The sequence below is a fragment of the Polyodon spathula genome, chromosome 8 (assembly GCF_017654505.1).
Source record: "Polyodon spathula isolate WHYD16114869_AA chromosome 8, ASM1765450v1, whole genome shotgun sequence".
In the NCBI taxonomy this organism is placed as follows: domain Eukaryota; kingdom Metazoa; phylum Chordata; class Actinopteri; order Acipenseriformes; family Polyodontidae; genus Polyodon; species Polyodon spathula.
The window spans coordinates 33,325,895-33,341,547 of record NC_054541.1 but is presented as its reverse complement, the minus strand read 5'-3'; the positions used below and the strand labels follow the sequence as shown (position 1 = coordinate 33,341,547).

The window sequence follows — 15,653 nt, the reverse complement described above, 5'->3', positions numbered from 1 at the left end:
TCTGCGGGTCCCCTCTGTCCCAAAGCAGATCTATTTCTATGTGTGTGTGTGTGGGGGGGAGGGGGTTCAATGCCCCCTGGGGGAAACACAGATGACAGTTGTGAAGTGGAGGATGAAGGGAGCAACAAATCGTATTGTTTATGCATGATTTCAATTTTTCGTCAATTCCTTTTTGTCTTTATACTCCATTTAAAACAGGAGGGAAAAATACCAGTTTTCAGGAATTTAACTGAAGGACTTAACACTCTTGGGAGAAATCAATTTTTTTTGTATTGATTTCGTTTGTTTTGAGTGATCAATATGTATTAGTGATACATATGAATTAACACTTGTTTCCTATTATTATTATTATTATTATTATTATTATTATTATTATTATTATTATTATTATTATTATTATTATTATTGTTGTTGTTGTTTTTGTTGGTGTTGTTGTTGTTTAGTTGTAGGAACTGTCATTAGTATCCTGTGATTAAAATGTTAATACCTTTTGTCATATTATTTGGGTCATCAACACTATTCTTTACTCTTAATGTTTGAGTACCTGCTTTGAATGTTTACAGGAAACCTTGTCTTAATTAAAACGTGTCTCCTCCTAGTGGTATTTAAAAAAAAAAAGATTAATATAAAACTACACATAAGTATGTAGGTGATATATTGGTTATATATGTCGTAATTGATTGTTAAAATAAATAAATAAATAAAAAACACATCTTAAAACAACAAGACCAACAACACCAACCTGTTTTTTATGTGCAGTTTTGCGGGTTTTAAGAATACACAATAAGTATCATGATTCTGTATTTATGCTCTGCTGTCCTTGGTACTGGATGTTTGTAGGGATCACTTGAAAATGGAGTATTTGGAATCGAAATTATAACCATGTAGCAACGACAGTTAATTGATGCTTGCAGGCAGCAAATGACACGCCCCCGTATCCAGAGCACAGCACAACTGAAGCACAGTATTCTTGCTCGCCCTGGTTAGATAAAGTATAGAAGAACAAGCGATCACTTGAACTTGCCTGAAATACTTTGATCATTTGTTTTCTTGATTCCCTGGATTTTGCATCGATTTGTCTTGCTTCCAGATATTGACTTCAGTGACATCCCAGAAGGCTTTTTTTTCTCTCCATTTCGCACAGCACAGACGCAGGAGAGGTGGTCCTGATTCAACGAATGCAGCTCTACAGCGCTTTCCTTCAAGTGGAATATTAGACATACGATAACGATCTGCCGTGTTACTTTGTGATGTCACTAATAATCAAAATGGTTAGGTTGGATCGTTGTTGACAATACGTAATGAGTGGTAAACCATCAAGCGTGATTACGTGTCCCTTGAACTTGTTGCTGCTCTGTTGAAACCTTTGTGAAGAAGGGATTATCCAGTGCCTGGTGCTTGGGATACAATGCAGCTCTCCTAACCGACATAAGGAAAACAACGATAAGAAACATATAGAAGAACTATAATTTCAAAACTCTTCATTTTTTTTTTCTTCAAATTAATAGACTTTCTGTAGAGGTGAGTATTTTATTAATTTATGCAGCAATTAAAATAGGAAAATACATTTGAAATAAAACGTACTTGTATTAGATAAGTGTTAAAATGCACCTGAAGTAAGTACGCCTAGTACGCCTGTTTCTAACCACATCGCTAGGAATGGCATTCTATATAACTGCAAAGTACTCGATTATACTATTTTTCTAAAATACTTTTAGAGTAGCTTTATTGAGTTACTGACTAGGATATTCAAGGGTTGGGTCACAGGTGCAAATGCATAAAGCAGTATGAAATGCGTAGCAAAATAAATATTCAATAAAGAAAAACTGTTGAATTACACTGATAAGTTGTCTATTTTTTGTATATTTTATAGTTGCTAATTTGACTTTTTTAATATCTAGTTTTATCCACTTTTTTTAGATGTCCTTTCATCGACTCTGTGCTTCTGTAATTCCCCAGTGAGAATCAGTTGTTTGCCTTCATTGGAGTTTAGCAAACAGGTTGAAATGGCAGCGGGAGTAGCAGCGTGGCTTCCCTTTGCCCGAGCAGCGGCAATAGGATGGATGCCAGTAGCCAGTGCCCCTATGCCATTAGCACCCAAAGAAAAAAGAAGAACACATGATGGCTTTATTATCCTTAACGTAAGTGGGACCAAGTTTCAAACATGGAGGAGTACTTTGGAGAGGTACCCGGACACCTTACTCGGAAGCACTGAGAAGGACTTCTTTTTTAATGAGGACATTAATGAGTATTTCTTTGACCGAGACCCGGACATTTTCAGGCACATACTTAATTTTTACCGCACTGGTAAATTGCACTACCCACGGCATGAATGTATTTCTGCATACGACGAGGAGCTAGCCTTTTTTGGCATAATCCCTGAGATTATTGGTGACTGTTGTTATGAAGAATATAAGGATCGCAGGCGAGAGAATGCAGAGCGAATACAAGACGACGCTGACGATGAGAATAACAAAGAGGGAGTTTTGCCAGATATGACCCTACGCCAGTCAATGTGGCGGGCATTTGAAAACCCACACACCAGCACTTTAGCTCTTGTATTTTATTATGTCACTGGCTTTTTCATCGCTGTTTCAGTCATAGCCAACGTGGTGGAAACTGTACCATGTAGGGCTTCACCAGGCATGATTAAGGATTTACCCTGTGGGGAGCGCTATGCCTTGGCATTTTTTTGTCTCGATACTGCATGTGTTATGATATTTACAGTTGAATATCTACTTCGCTTAATTGCAGCACCCAGTCGTTACAGATTTGTCCGAAGTGTGATGAGCATCATTGATGTGGTCGCCATCATGCCCTATTATATTGGGTTGGTCATGGCCAACAATGAGGACGTGAGTGGGGCCTTTGTAACCCTAAGGGTTTTCAGGGTCTTTCGCATTTTTAAATTTTCACGCCATTCACAGGGACTGCGTATCTTGGGTTACACGTTGAAGAGTTGTGCATCTGAGCTAGGATTCTTGCTTTTCTCGCTGACCATGGCCATTATCATCTTTGCCACAGTGATGTTCTACGCAGAGAAAGGCTCCACAGCCAGCAAGTTCACAAGTATTCCTGCAGCTTTCTGGTATACTATCGTTACCATGACTACACTTGGGTAGGTGTAGTTTTTTTCTTTGCTTGTCCTTTTATTTAATTTTTTTCCATGTTTTTTTTTCCAATTAAACGACCCCCCCCCCCCCCCCCCCCCCCCCCACACACACACTGGCAAAAAAGAAGAAACGTTTAAAACATTAAACATGCATATATATATATATATATATATATATATATATATATATATATATATATATATATATATATATATATATATATATATATATATATATATATATATATATAAATGTACACTTAAATGTTAGATTTTATAATAGTTACTTACACATGGTATCTACCATTGTAACAGCTAAATTAGTAGGCTATTTAAAATGAAACCATTGGGTTGGAAGAGCAGGGACAACCATTTCACCATTAACTATGTCAAATGCCTAAATATTGGGAATCCCTATGTAAATTAAGTAGGTAATTTAATGAACTCATTAGTTTAAAATGACTTAAAATTGTGCCCCATTTCAGTGATAGTATCCACTGGGAGCTGAAACCCCCAAAAGAGAAATATTTTTCTAAAATACTTTTAGAGTATTTTTATTGCATCACTGACTAGGATATTCAAGGGTTGGGTCACAGGTGCAAATGCATGAAAGCAAAATGAAATAGGTAACAAACTGTTGAATTACATGTTTATAGTTGCTGATATTGACTTTTTTAACGAGTGGTTTATCAAGAGGGATGAAGAAAGATACATATTTATGTTTTTGATGGCCTTAATTTTAAAAAAAGGGAAATTGGTCTTTTGTTTTGTGCAGCTACTAGCAGCAGCACAATGAGATTCCTTCATGCCTTTAACAATCCTACTGGTAGTGACAAGTTGTCTAAGTAAAAGCTGGAATTGAAGATTGTTTTTAAATGAAAGTGATTTATGATACAAGCAGGTATGAACACAGTGTATTGTATTTATCTTTATTTTAATGAAAGTTTATCATAGCAATTCCATAGTTTGTTATGATTCAAAGACAGGGGAATTCATAATTTAACATCCCGGTTTTCAGAAATCTCACTCTGCTTCGTTCTAATCTTACAATGGTCCGATAAACTGGTTGAGCTGTCCAAGGTTCTGAAATTGAAAACACAAGATATCCGGTGTTTGAACATAACTGAAGTGGTTGAACTTTGACCCTGCCACTTATGTGTTTTTCCAACCAGAAGTTAATGTGTCTACGTGCAGATTTAAAGCTAAAATATGTTTATATTGTTGCATTTAAAAGTCAGACAGTGAACACTAGTTGATCAAAACTGATAGATAGATTAAATGTTCCAATACAGACTCTGTTTTAGTCAGTTTCACAATAGTATTTTGCTGGGTTATCCATGGCATGTTCTTTCAGCCATGCTCTGAATAACAAAATGGATTTTTAAAAAAATGCAACAAGTATTACTTAAAAGTATAATTATATTTTATCTATTCTGGACCACAAACAAATACTGCTATATGCCTACAAATGTGCCTAGGCTGTCAGGCTAGAGAATATCAATATGAAATTGCAATTATTCTGTGACACTCAAAAGAGAACAAATAGATAGAAGCTGTGCAAGGTTCTGAGGATAGGTACCTTAACAATTCTGTACGGCATTTCATTAATGAGTTGTTGGTTTACAGCATGCACCACTTTGCTTATTCATTGAAGAGATAATACAAAATAACTCATAAAGGACAATTAAGTGTACTGAAATGTGACTTTCAAGACCAAGCATTTTTCAGAGGGATGCTCCCCCAGGACCAGATGTTTTTTGGCTGTAGTTGCCTCTCGTCCTATAAACATTCACTAAAAATCTATTTTTTACAGTTGCATCTTGGAAATGTTGTCCTTTTTTTCAAAACACTGTGGGAAACATTATAAAGTACTTCAGAAACCATATAAATGTTTCACTTTTTACAAAGTGTCTATATATATATATATATATATATATATATATATATATATATATATATATATATATATATATATATATATATATATATTTTTTTTTTTTTTTATTTTTTTTTTTTAAAATCTTTAAAAATACATAAGTACGTCTGCATATGAGAATGTTTAAGGACTTTGAAACAAAGTTTTGTTTTGCAAATTACAAGACATTGTTTCACCTGAGTGATTGCAATGACATAATACACATTTATTCTCAGGGTCTTTATAAGCAATAATGGACACTACTCTCAATTATTTTATAAAAATAAATATTTATAAATAAAATAATAGTTATTCATTCCATTATTATCAGTAATAAGGAAAAAAAAACATTACCAAATATAACAAAATGTGTGCATTTTTATAATTGAAGGGGCTATTGTTGATTTGTATAACACCTTTACTATGGTATTTACATTAAACCAGCAACAAATGTTATAGCATGTTGACACTAGTAATACTGGCAATACTGGACGTTCTAACACTAGCAATATAATCTTACACTAGTAGTATATTGTTGTAAGTAATCTCTTGCTAGTTTTGTACAGTTAAAGTCTGTTTTCAAATGTGCCTGTTTGACAGCCCCTTCATGGCTCAATATATGAACCTTGCCTATGGTTGTTTACAACTGTGTGTAAATGCCATAGAGACACCTGTACATTCAATAGACTGTGGGTAATTATTACATACTGGGCCCATTCGATTGCTCAATCCTTCAAGAAAAAAAAAAGGCTATTGCTGTCATATTAAGGAAGCAAGCAAATTAGTATAAATACTGTGTTGTGCACCTACTGTATGCTGCCAGGGCCATTCCCTGGGAGGGACAAAATTCAAAATTGTATGAATAAATTATGCTATTCTTCACTTGATACAGTAGAACAAATGTTTGGTCATATTGATAAATATTTTTGAACATTCCTAATAGAAATCAAGAATACTCGAGAAAAACTGAATTGCATCATTTGCCTTAAGTTGTATAAACCCAGGTGTTTGAGTTAGCCAATTCTTCCTATGCTGATGACAAGTTTAATTAATCCCAAAAGGCCGAATTTACAAAGGATTTCTGTGTGTGTGTGTTTTTTTTTTCATTTTAATACTTTGAAAGTCCTAAATATTAGCATCCACTGACAAGGTTTGCTATTTAATTAAATTTTGAAAAAAATCTTTTGCAGTTCTGCTAAAATAATTTAGACTATATAATTAAGTGACAGAATATTGTACACAAGGAAATAATTGGGCACATACATGGGTCTTTAACACTTTTTAAAAAGGTGAAAACACCTGTTCATTTTACAGAACTAGAATCAAACACCTAAGTAATATAATTCTCAAGGCCTCATAGCATAACCATTCTTTAAGTTTCCCATTTCGTAATTAATGTGTATTGTTTTCTTTAATTCTATACAATATGAACCTATAACCTTGTATTCTTATATTCTTCTTCTTCTTCTTCTTCTTCTTCTTCTTCTTCTTCTTCTTCTTCTTCTTCTTCTTCTTCTTATTATTATTATTATTATTATTATTATTATTACTGAAAAATATGGTATTGCTAACAACTTGGCATCTTAAGCAGAAGTAGAAAGCAAGTGTGGACAACAGGGTTGGAAGCCATGCAAGGAGAGTTTCCATCAACTAATCCAGCACGCTAAGGATGTGCTAAATGATATGCAATATGAAACTAACTAATATGAAAAAAACCTGAGAATTAAATGAGTTAATATGGCTATTGGAGCTCCCTTTAGCAATAGATATTGTGCACTGTAACTTATCTCATACAGAAATCTATTCTCACTCCTATTTATACAGTTTTACCCTTATGAACTATGCAGAGCCAGACACAATTGTTGTTTCTGTCCAGTAGAACAGTTATAGAGAGATAACTGTGACACATTTGCTGTGATCTCCAAGAAAGCACTCTAATAAATTGAATATCGTCATTTTTTTAAATGTCCATGTTATTTATTATGTCTCATTGCTTTTATGCCAGGTCCGATTGCAGAGTTATCTTTTTTTTTTTAATATATATATATTTGGGTTAACACAGTACAATGCTACCTTTTAATATTAAACCTAAAAAGACTTACCTGATATTTATTTTTGTTTGGGGGGGGGGGGCTATTTTTATAAAATAGCCAGCTGGCACACCGAAATAGACCAATTAAATGAATAGAGGTTGTGATATCTGAACTAGAATCAGTGCTGTATGCATGGTTAACCCTACCATCACCCCCAGACTTACTTAGTTGGCTCATTTTCTGCCATTGAAGTGCCCTGGCCAATTTAATCATCAGTGTTTTAATTGGCTTATTGGCATTCATATTGTGACACATGGAGATGCAACAAGGACTGTCATTGGCAAGCATACTGGACTCGTCTTGTGAACCTTGAAGTAATGGGCTTTACTGAGGTTACACATTTAGTTCACACAACATTTACAAAGTTGCTGTCTCTGAAGACCTGTAATATGTGCAAAAATATGATTTTATTTTAAAAGTTGTTATGTATTAAGTTAGCTGGAATTTTACAACAGAAACTTTTGGTGCAGAATAATCAAACAAATGTAAATTGATAAAGTTAGCTAAAGCACCAAAACCATATTATCTATCCTGTAAGTCAACAATGTGGAAAGAAAAGGGGATAATGTCACGGTGAACAATCCTTTAATCAAAACCAATGGGTAGAGACCATTTTAATTATAGTAGTCCGTTTAAAAAAAAAGTTGTTAAACATGTTTTCTTTAATTATTAAAACCTGTGGTATCTTGCAAAGAATAGAAGAATTCCAATTTGACAGTACTACATGTACAGTACTGAATGAAATCTCTCCTGGGACATAATGGCACCATGAATCCTATGAATTAAAGATAGTGAAATAGAATATTTATTCTATAAAATAATAAGAGTGAGTGATGATGCACATTTGAAATTTTAATTAGGTGCAAGTGACTGGGCCCATTTAAATCTTCAATTCGAAATGAAATGTTTTGACAAAAACTATTTTTTCTCTTTCATACAGTAGCCCTAAGCATTCTAATAAGAAAAAAAATCACTTTTCTGTATGTTAATCAACACATTGTTGTTTTATTATCAGTTCATAACACAAAACCTTTAAAAAAAATCATTTCATTGTGATCATTTGCACTTTCTTCTATGTACAGCTTTTACAGTAGGTTTTCTAATTTGATCTTATTTACCACTCTGCATCACATATTTTATCCCTAAGTGTCAGAAACCTCAGATTTTCTTAATATTCAATGATAAACCCCCAACCCCCCACCCCAAGCCTGTGAGAGAGTAAAAAACATACTAAATCAAAGCTAAAAGGCATTAACTACATAATACAGTAGTGACTCAGTGCCAAGTTAATATTATGTATGCAAATTGTAGAATACTTTTATTAAATACATATGTTATCAAAAGTCACCTGGGAAACAATGGAGTGTTTAAAAGGGAAGTAAAGGTTGAGTGGGTGTGAATATAGTTTCTTGGCAGTGTTAAATGTGTTTGTAAATGTCTCTGTACTCACTGATAGTACTGTAATTGCATGTTAAAGAGCTCAGTCGGATATGAATACATGAGTCTTTGTTAATTTCAGAGCTATTTAAATGTAAACAAGTTACTACAAAATGTGAGAATGGATAAGCCATTAGGAATCTGAGACAAAGAAGCAGCGGGCTATGTTTACGTCTCCTGGAAGAGTTCACTATTGCTCCTTTGTTGTATTATTTCACTGTGAATTAAAATATAACTACTGAACAATACAGGCAAAGTGCAGTTTGTATTTGCTGATCTCTAGTGTCTGTAAGTGCCATATGGGAGTTGCAGTTCTCCCCCTTTATAACTTAAGGAACCCCTTTATACTGCAGAGTGAGCTATAATTCAGCTTGACCGTGGCTCCCATTGCACTAGAACTTTCATTCTCGTTATAATGCGGATCACAAATAGCACAGTCTCGTAACTATGGATCCCAGCTATACCGTTATAAAGGGGAAACACTGTACCACTTATACAGAGCTCCCTTTATGGACTGTTGACTACAACAGGTGCCTGGAAGCTGTAGGGTTAGTTACCAGTTCATGTAACAGTCATCTTCACCTAATAAATGGACAGTAAATACCAATATTATTATAATAGCACCTACTGATTAGGAGTCCACAGGGTAGACCATGTGATGCAACCTGACCCCACACCCTACCTTTTATTCAAAGCACTTCTCTAAATTTGCGTCAGCTATAGAATCCCATTTCACAGCTGTATTTTTGCAAGTGGCAGTGGAACTGACGGAATAGTCCATAGACCTCTGACTGACTCTACAAGGCAACAATGGCAATCCTGAACACTTTGTTCAATGTGTCTTTTGCTAATATTAGAAACTATTTTGTCCTTAACCAGTCTAAACTTGTGTACCGTGTTTCTTTTCATTTCAAGATGTACTGCTTAGCTCACATAGACGTCTTGTTCACTTACACATGCCACACTCTTAAAACAAGGATTTGGGAAATCCCAAAGCTATAATACAACTGAAAGACATTTGTTGTTTTTCTCATTAATCCAGGATTAAATATACACATTTATTTCAGTATTAAATTATGTATAAATGTTTTATTAATTGAAATTGCCACCAAAGCAGGATGTGCGTGCCATATTTCCTGCTCTTTTAGGTTAGATTACTGGCTTTTGCAGGGTGTTTGGTTTCTGTATGTCTAGATAATGTTGAAAACTTAAATATATTGTTTATATCAGCTGATGTTTTTTCACAAATAGCTTAAGAAATATAAACAAAAAACAAAGACCACAAAGTTTTATCTCCTGATATCCAATAAATAGGTTTTTTGGATATCTGTCACCAACATATAACTTATTTTTATAATATTTGTACCATATCTAGTATTCATGTATTCATGTGTTTTCTAAATAACAGGACTGTTGGGTGATTTATTTTATACAATGTGCTTTTTATTTGTCTCTGTGTGTGAGGAAAGATTTAGGTAGCATAAAAAATAATCTTGATTTATTTCCTCAGTTCATATGCAATCTTGCCCCCAACAAAGGTGGCGCATCTATGCAAGCCAGAATAGACTTCAGTATATACATAATACTAGCTTGGCCCCTTTCCCAGCTACAAGATTTTCTTGCCATTATAATATATTTGAAACAAAATAAACAGCAAGACAATTTGAATAAGGCAAAATTGCAAACATTATTTGACAAACATTTCAAAGAAAGATCATTCTTTATTGAATTAGTGAAATTGAATAATATCTTACACAACATAATATGCTTTACAGGGTTGTTTAGTCAAAGAGCTTTGTGTAAGCTTGTTTTATATTAGGTATTAATAATTGTTGTCTAAAAATGTGATGGGTTTCCTTAGATTTTAAAAGAAATGTAAAATGAATGCTTAATACAGAAATCAAATTACACAGAACGAGCGTGTACTAATCAGTAGGAAGCCAAGTTGCTTAGAAAATGTAACTTTAAGGTGAACAGCATGAAGCCCACTTCAGGCATATGTTATTATTATTATTGATTCATGACTGAAGCAGATCTACTTTTGTGTTTCACCTCATAAGCTAATGGATGTTGGTAGACATTTTTGGGTATAACTTGCCCTTTCATATAGTCAATAGATTGATCACTTAAATGTGAGCAAAATGGAATAAAAAAAACATTTTTTACCAGATAAACATATGAGGGAAAAAGATTTACAGTACTACTCCCCTGAGTGTTGGCTGTCTTCTGTCTGGGTTTCTGGTTAAAATTAATGCAATTGAGACAACGTGCCACAGTGCTTAACAATAACAAAAGCATGTGCAACTGATGTAAATGCATTTCATGTTTAATGTATTAGGGATATAGAAAGGATCCTTGCTCAGTGGCTTACATTAAGTAGTTCCCATCTATGTTATTTTCATAGGTGGTTGCACAAAGCAGCTTTGTAAAACATAACAAATGTCTTTGAAGACAGCAAACAACATTCAACCACCATGGAAGTTGTCCATGTATAATAAAACTATACAAAAAAGCACAAACACTTCCTACCATTTCCTTACTTATACCAAGATTTATCAAAGCAATGTAAATAACGAATGATTACCCAAAAACATACTCAAGTCGTCTTTAAAATTATCTTAAATTGTAAAATGTAAAACATTCTGTATAGTTAAAGGTATTTTATTTACAGTGCCACAATCACCAAATCCTTGGCAACCCTACTAAAAGAACATAAAATAAGCGATGCTCATTCTGTAGAGCCAGTTTGTCAGAAAAATCCATACCGACAGGTCCTTATTGTTTATTCTTCTTGTGAGTTAAGTATTTTTCCCACTCAGATACCCCCTAGAATTGCTGATATGGGGTATGATTACTGATTAGGTTTTCAGTGATAATGCTATTGTTTCAGAATTTCAGGATGCAAATCTAATTTCTTGTAGATGCACAGTACTCTACTCATTTTAAATACATTTGAATTACAAAATGTGATTGTGGATGTAAAAGCAATTAACATTCGGCTTGCTCATTGTGCAGAACATTTGTAGCTGCTTTTCTGGGCTGTTTTCCAGTTTCCTGTATTATATAAACAGTACAGATGACAAACAATTCAGGTAATTCAGAGGTTAATACACTTATCAGAACATTTGACTTAAGGCAGAGGAAATGGCCACCATGCTTGACAAACCGTGGGGTTTTGATCTTCAATAAAGCATTACTTTAAACTGTAGCAAATTGTGCATTTTAGACAATTAAAATCTGCCTGCTTTATATATGGGCTGCTAAGCACAGCACCCAAAAGCTTTACTGTAACAATCATTGGGCCTCAAATGAGATATACTGTGCACAGGTGCCTAAAAACAGGTGTTTATTTTCCGTTTATTAACTTTGGTGTCTACTGCTCAGGTAGTCCTGTATTAATTAGTCTCCCATTGCAGTTAATCAAATGCCTGACAAAAGCATTGTTCTTTAACAGGCATCTTTATTTGTTGTATTAATTAATAAGCCCGTGGTTTTAATGATGGCAGTCGATGCTTCTGTTTTCGTATTTTAGCTATGTTTTTGATGGCCTATTATTATCTTTTGATGAATTCCATGGCACACGTACAAACAAAGAGGTTGAATTCCTTACTGACAAACTTTAATGTACTTAAATGATAAGAAAGACTTATTCAGTAATAAACACCTTCATTAATGTACCCAAATAAAGAAGGAAAAACAAGAAATGTCATATAAAAAAATATGTTAAATTAAATGTTAAATATATTAAATGAAAAACATTTGATAAGCAGTCACTTGTAACACATTTAGTTGTGATATCCCACACCAGGCTCAGCATTGGAAGATCTAATTTTTGCTTTTATACCAAGCAATTGTGCGGTACAGTCATTTTGTTTGCTAGTGTTACATAATTAAAATCAAATAACATACTATATACTGCATTACAATATAAAATAAAATCAAAACAGGATATTCCAAGGGTCTTATCTTTAAATAAAGTATATTAGATTATATAATTTGTTTTTGTTGTTGAAAAAGGCCTGCAGCCTTAAAACCCATAAGGGAAATAGTTATTCTGTCACAAAAGTAAAGGGGCAATTAACCTACTCTTCCATGGTAAAGTGACCAGATGCAGTTACAGTGATTCATAAACATTTTTTTATTGTGGTTCCCTGCATGTGGCAATAATGTTTACTACACTAGCTTGCTCAAGCCATCTTTCCCTCATTCCTTCATAGCTGGTTCACATCGGACTCCTGTTATTTTCTGACTTTACGTGAGTTTCAAGTGGGCAGCTGAATCTGCATTCAGATTCACATTAATGGATATAAAGGCGACCTTGTTTGACATTTAATGGTTGCAATTAAAACCTTTTTTTTTTTTTTTTTCTGAGCGCACATAATGTATTCTTGAAAAAACTCTTGACCAGTGCACTACAAAACATAAAACACAAAAAACTGTGAACACTACAGTTACATTTTAAGAGATTGATAGAACTTATTCTGTTGTTTTAATAGAGCAATTGCAATGAATGATTGCTGCACTGCAGTAATACATTCTTGGTAAACCTGTAAAAAGACCTGCTACTATAAGAGTGTTCCAGTAACACATACTGCAAAGCTTGTTAATTCATATAATATTTGATTATTCTTGTTGTTTCCTGTTGTATGTTTAAATGTCATATACCTTTGCAGGGTTCTTACCTTTTACCAAATCTGGAGGCATAGCCACATCAAAGCAAATAGGGGGTTTACTGGGGGAAAGGGCAAGGATATGGGGAAATAAGTATCTCATGCATTATATATAATATATATATATATATATATATATATATATATATATATATATATATATATATATATATACACATGCACACACACACACACACACACTTAGTGTACAAAACATTAGGAACACCTTCCTAATATTGAGTTGCACCCCCTTTTGCCTTCTGAACAGCCTCAAATCCTCCAGTGTCCAGTGTTTTTGTTCCTTAGCCCACTGCAAGGGCAGTTTCTTGTGTTTTGCTGAAAGAAGTGGAACTCTGTTAGGTCATCAACTGCCATACCCCATTCGTGTGAAGGTACAACGAGTTGTGCATTCTTTTATGGATCTTTCTGTACCAATGTTGTACTGGACTGTCAGTTGACTAACTGTAGCCCGTCTGTTGTGCTCTGCACAATTCATGTCAGCCTCCTTTGGCCTCTTTCGACAATGAGCTGTTTTCGACCACTGGCCTGCCATTGGCAGGATGTCCTTTGGGTGGTGGACCATCCTTGATACAAATGGGAAACTGTTGAGTGTGAAAAACCCAGCAGCGTTGCAGTTCTTGAAACACTCAAACTGGCACTACTATCATACCCCGTTCAAAGGCACTTAAATATTTTGTCTTGCCCATTTACCCTCTCAATGGTACACATTCACAATCCATGTCTCAATTTTGTCAAGGCTTAAAAATCCTTCTTTAACCTGTTTCCCCTTCATCTACACTGATTGAAGTGGATTTAACAGGTTACATCAATAAGGGATCATAGCTTTCACCTGGATTCACATAGTCAGTCTATTTCATGGGAAGAGCAGGTGTTCCTAATGTTTTGTACACTCAGTGTGTGTGTGTGTGTGTGTGTGTGTGTGTGTGTGTGTGTGTGTGTGTGTGTGTATATATATCTATCTTCTTCGCATTCTTTCCCACTTATATGGGGTCTGCTTGTTTTCACAGATTTCTCCACTTCATAAGATCTGCGGTGTCTCGGCTGGTAACTTTTGCGAGGTGCATGTCGCCTTTCAGCCGATCCAGCCAGCGCGTAAATGGTCATCTACAGGGCCAGCGGCCTTCCACATTCAATTCGAGGGCGGTCTTTGCCATTGTTGTGTCATTGCTGCGGAGCACCTGTCCATACCATCGTAGGCGCGATTCCCTCATTTTCTCAGTGATTGGGGCGACTTTGAGTGTTTTTCGCACCTCTTCATTCTCGACATGGTCTAGTCTTGTCAAGCCGAGGGTCCATCGTAGCATCTTCATTTCCATTGTATGGAGTGCCTGTTCATGTTTTTTTGTCGTTGGCCAGCATTCAGTTCCATATAGGGCCACTGGTCTGACCACTGAGCGGTAGACTTTGGATTTTAGGCGCAAAGGGATCTTCTTGTCGCACAGTACTCCAGTGACCTGCCGCCTTTTCATCCAAGCGGCGCTGACTCACGTCTTGGCATCTTGGAGGGTAGTGCAGTCGGAGTTGACACATGAGCCTAGGTACTTGAACTGGGTCACTTTGTTTAGTTGGACCCCACCAGCTGCGATTGTGCCATCAGTTTGATCACCACATTCTAGGTACTCCGTCTTCTTGATGTTCAGTTCCATCCCGAATCGTTCAAGGCGCGTCTTCCACTCCAGTACTTGCTGTTCGAGGCCGAGTCACGTTTCGCTTGCTATCATAACATTGTCGGCATACAAAAACGTCCATGGATGTCTCATTTGGATATCTTTGGTCACCGTATCCATGCAAAGTATGAAGAGCAGAGGAGACAAGGCTGAGCCTTGGTGGATGCCAACATTGATCAGGAAGGTGTCTGAGGTTCCAGCTGCGCAATGTACTGAGCTAGTGGCCTTTTGGTACCGGAGCTTTGTCCAGCTGACATAGTCTTCGGAGACGTGGTGCTGTCGCAGCGCCAGCCAGATGAGATCGTGTGGTACCCTGTCGAATGTCTTTTCCAGGTCGAGAAATGCCATGTGGATCGTTTTACGCTTCTCGTGGTGCCTTTCCTTCAGTAGGTGGGCTGCGTGTATGGCGTCTGTTGTTCCATAGTTTTTCACAAAGCCGCATTGGTTTGGCATGATATTGATGATGGTTCTTAGTTGTGCATCCAGTATAGGCTCGAAAATCTTCATTGTATGGCACAGCAGCCGGATCGGCCTGTAATTGGAGCAGTCATTAACTTCGCCTTTGCCTTTCCAAACTGGCACTGTGATGCTGGTTTGCCACGTTTCTGGGGGTGCCTTTTCCTCGATGATCTTGTTGAAGAGGTCCGTGAGCCATGCTGCTCCTTGTGCTCCAAGGAGCTTCCATACTTTGGCTGGGATGTCGTCTGGGCCAGTTGCTTTGCCACTTTTCATGTTGTT

At 35.8% G+C, this 15,653-nt stretch overlaps 1 protein-coding gene across 3 annotated transcripts in view; it reads left to right on the top strand.

Moving 5' to 3' along the window:
* Positions 1-1,931: 1,931 nt before the first annotated feature.
* Positions 1,932-15,653, top strand: part of kcnd2 (potassium voltage-gated channel, Shal-related subfamily, member 2) — a 96,592-nt gene continuing 82,870 nt past the window's right edge. For all 3 annotated transcript variants that reach the window (XR_005950752.1, XM_041257652.1, XM_041257651.1), the window contains exon 1: positions 1,932-3,118. Coding sequence is in view for 2 of the 3 variants with exons in the window: in XM_041257652.1 (XP_041113586.1) it covers positions 2,007-3,118 (1,112 nt within the window). In the remaining variant the exon portion in view is untranslated. The remainder of the gene's footprint in view (positions 3,119-15,653) is intronic.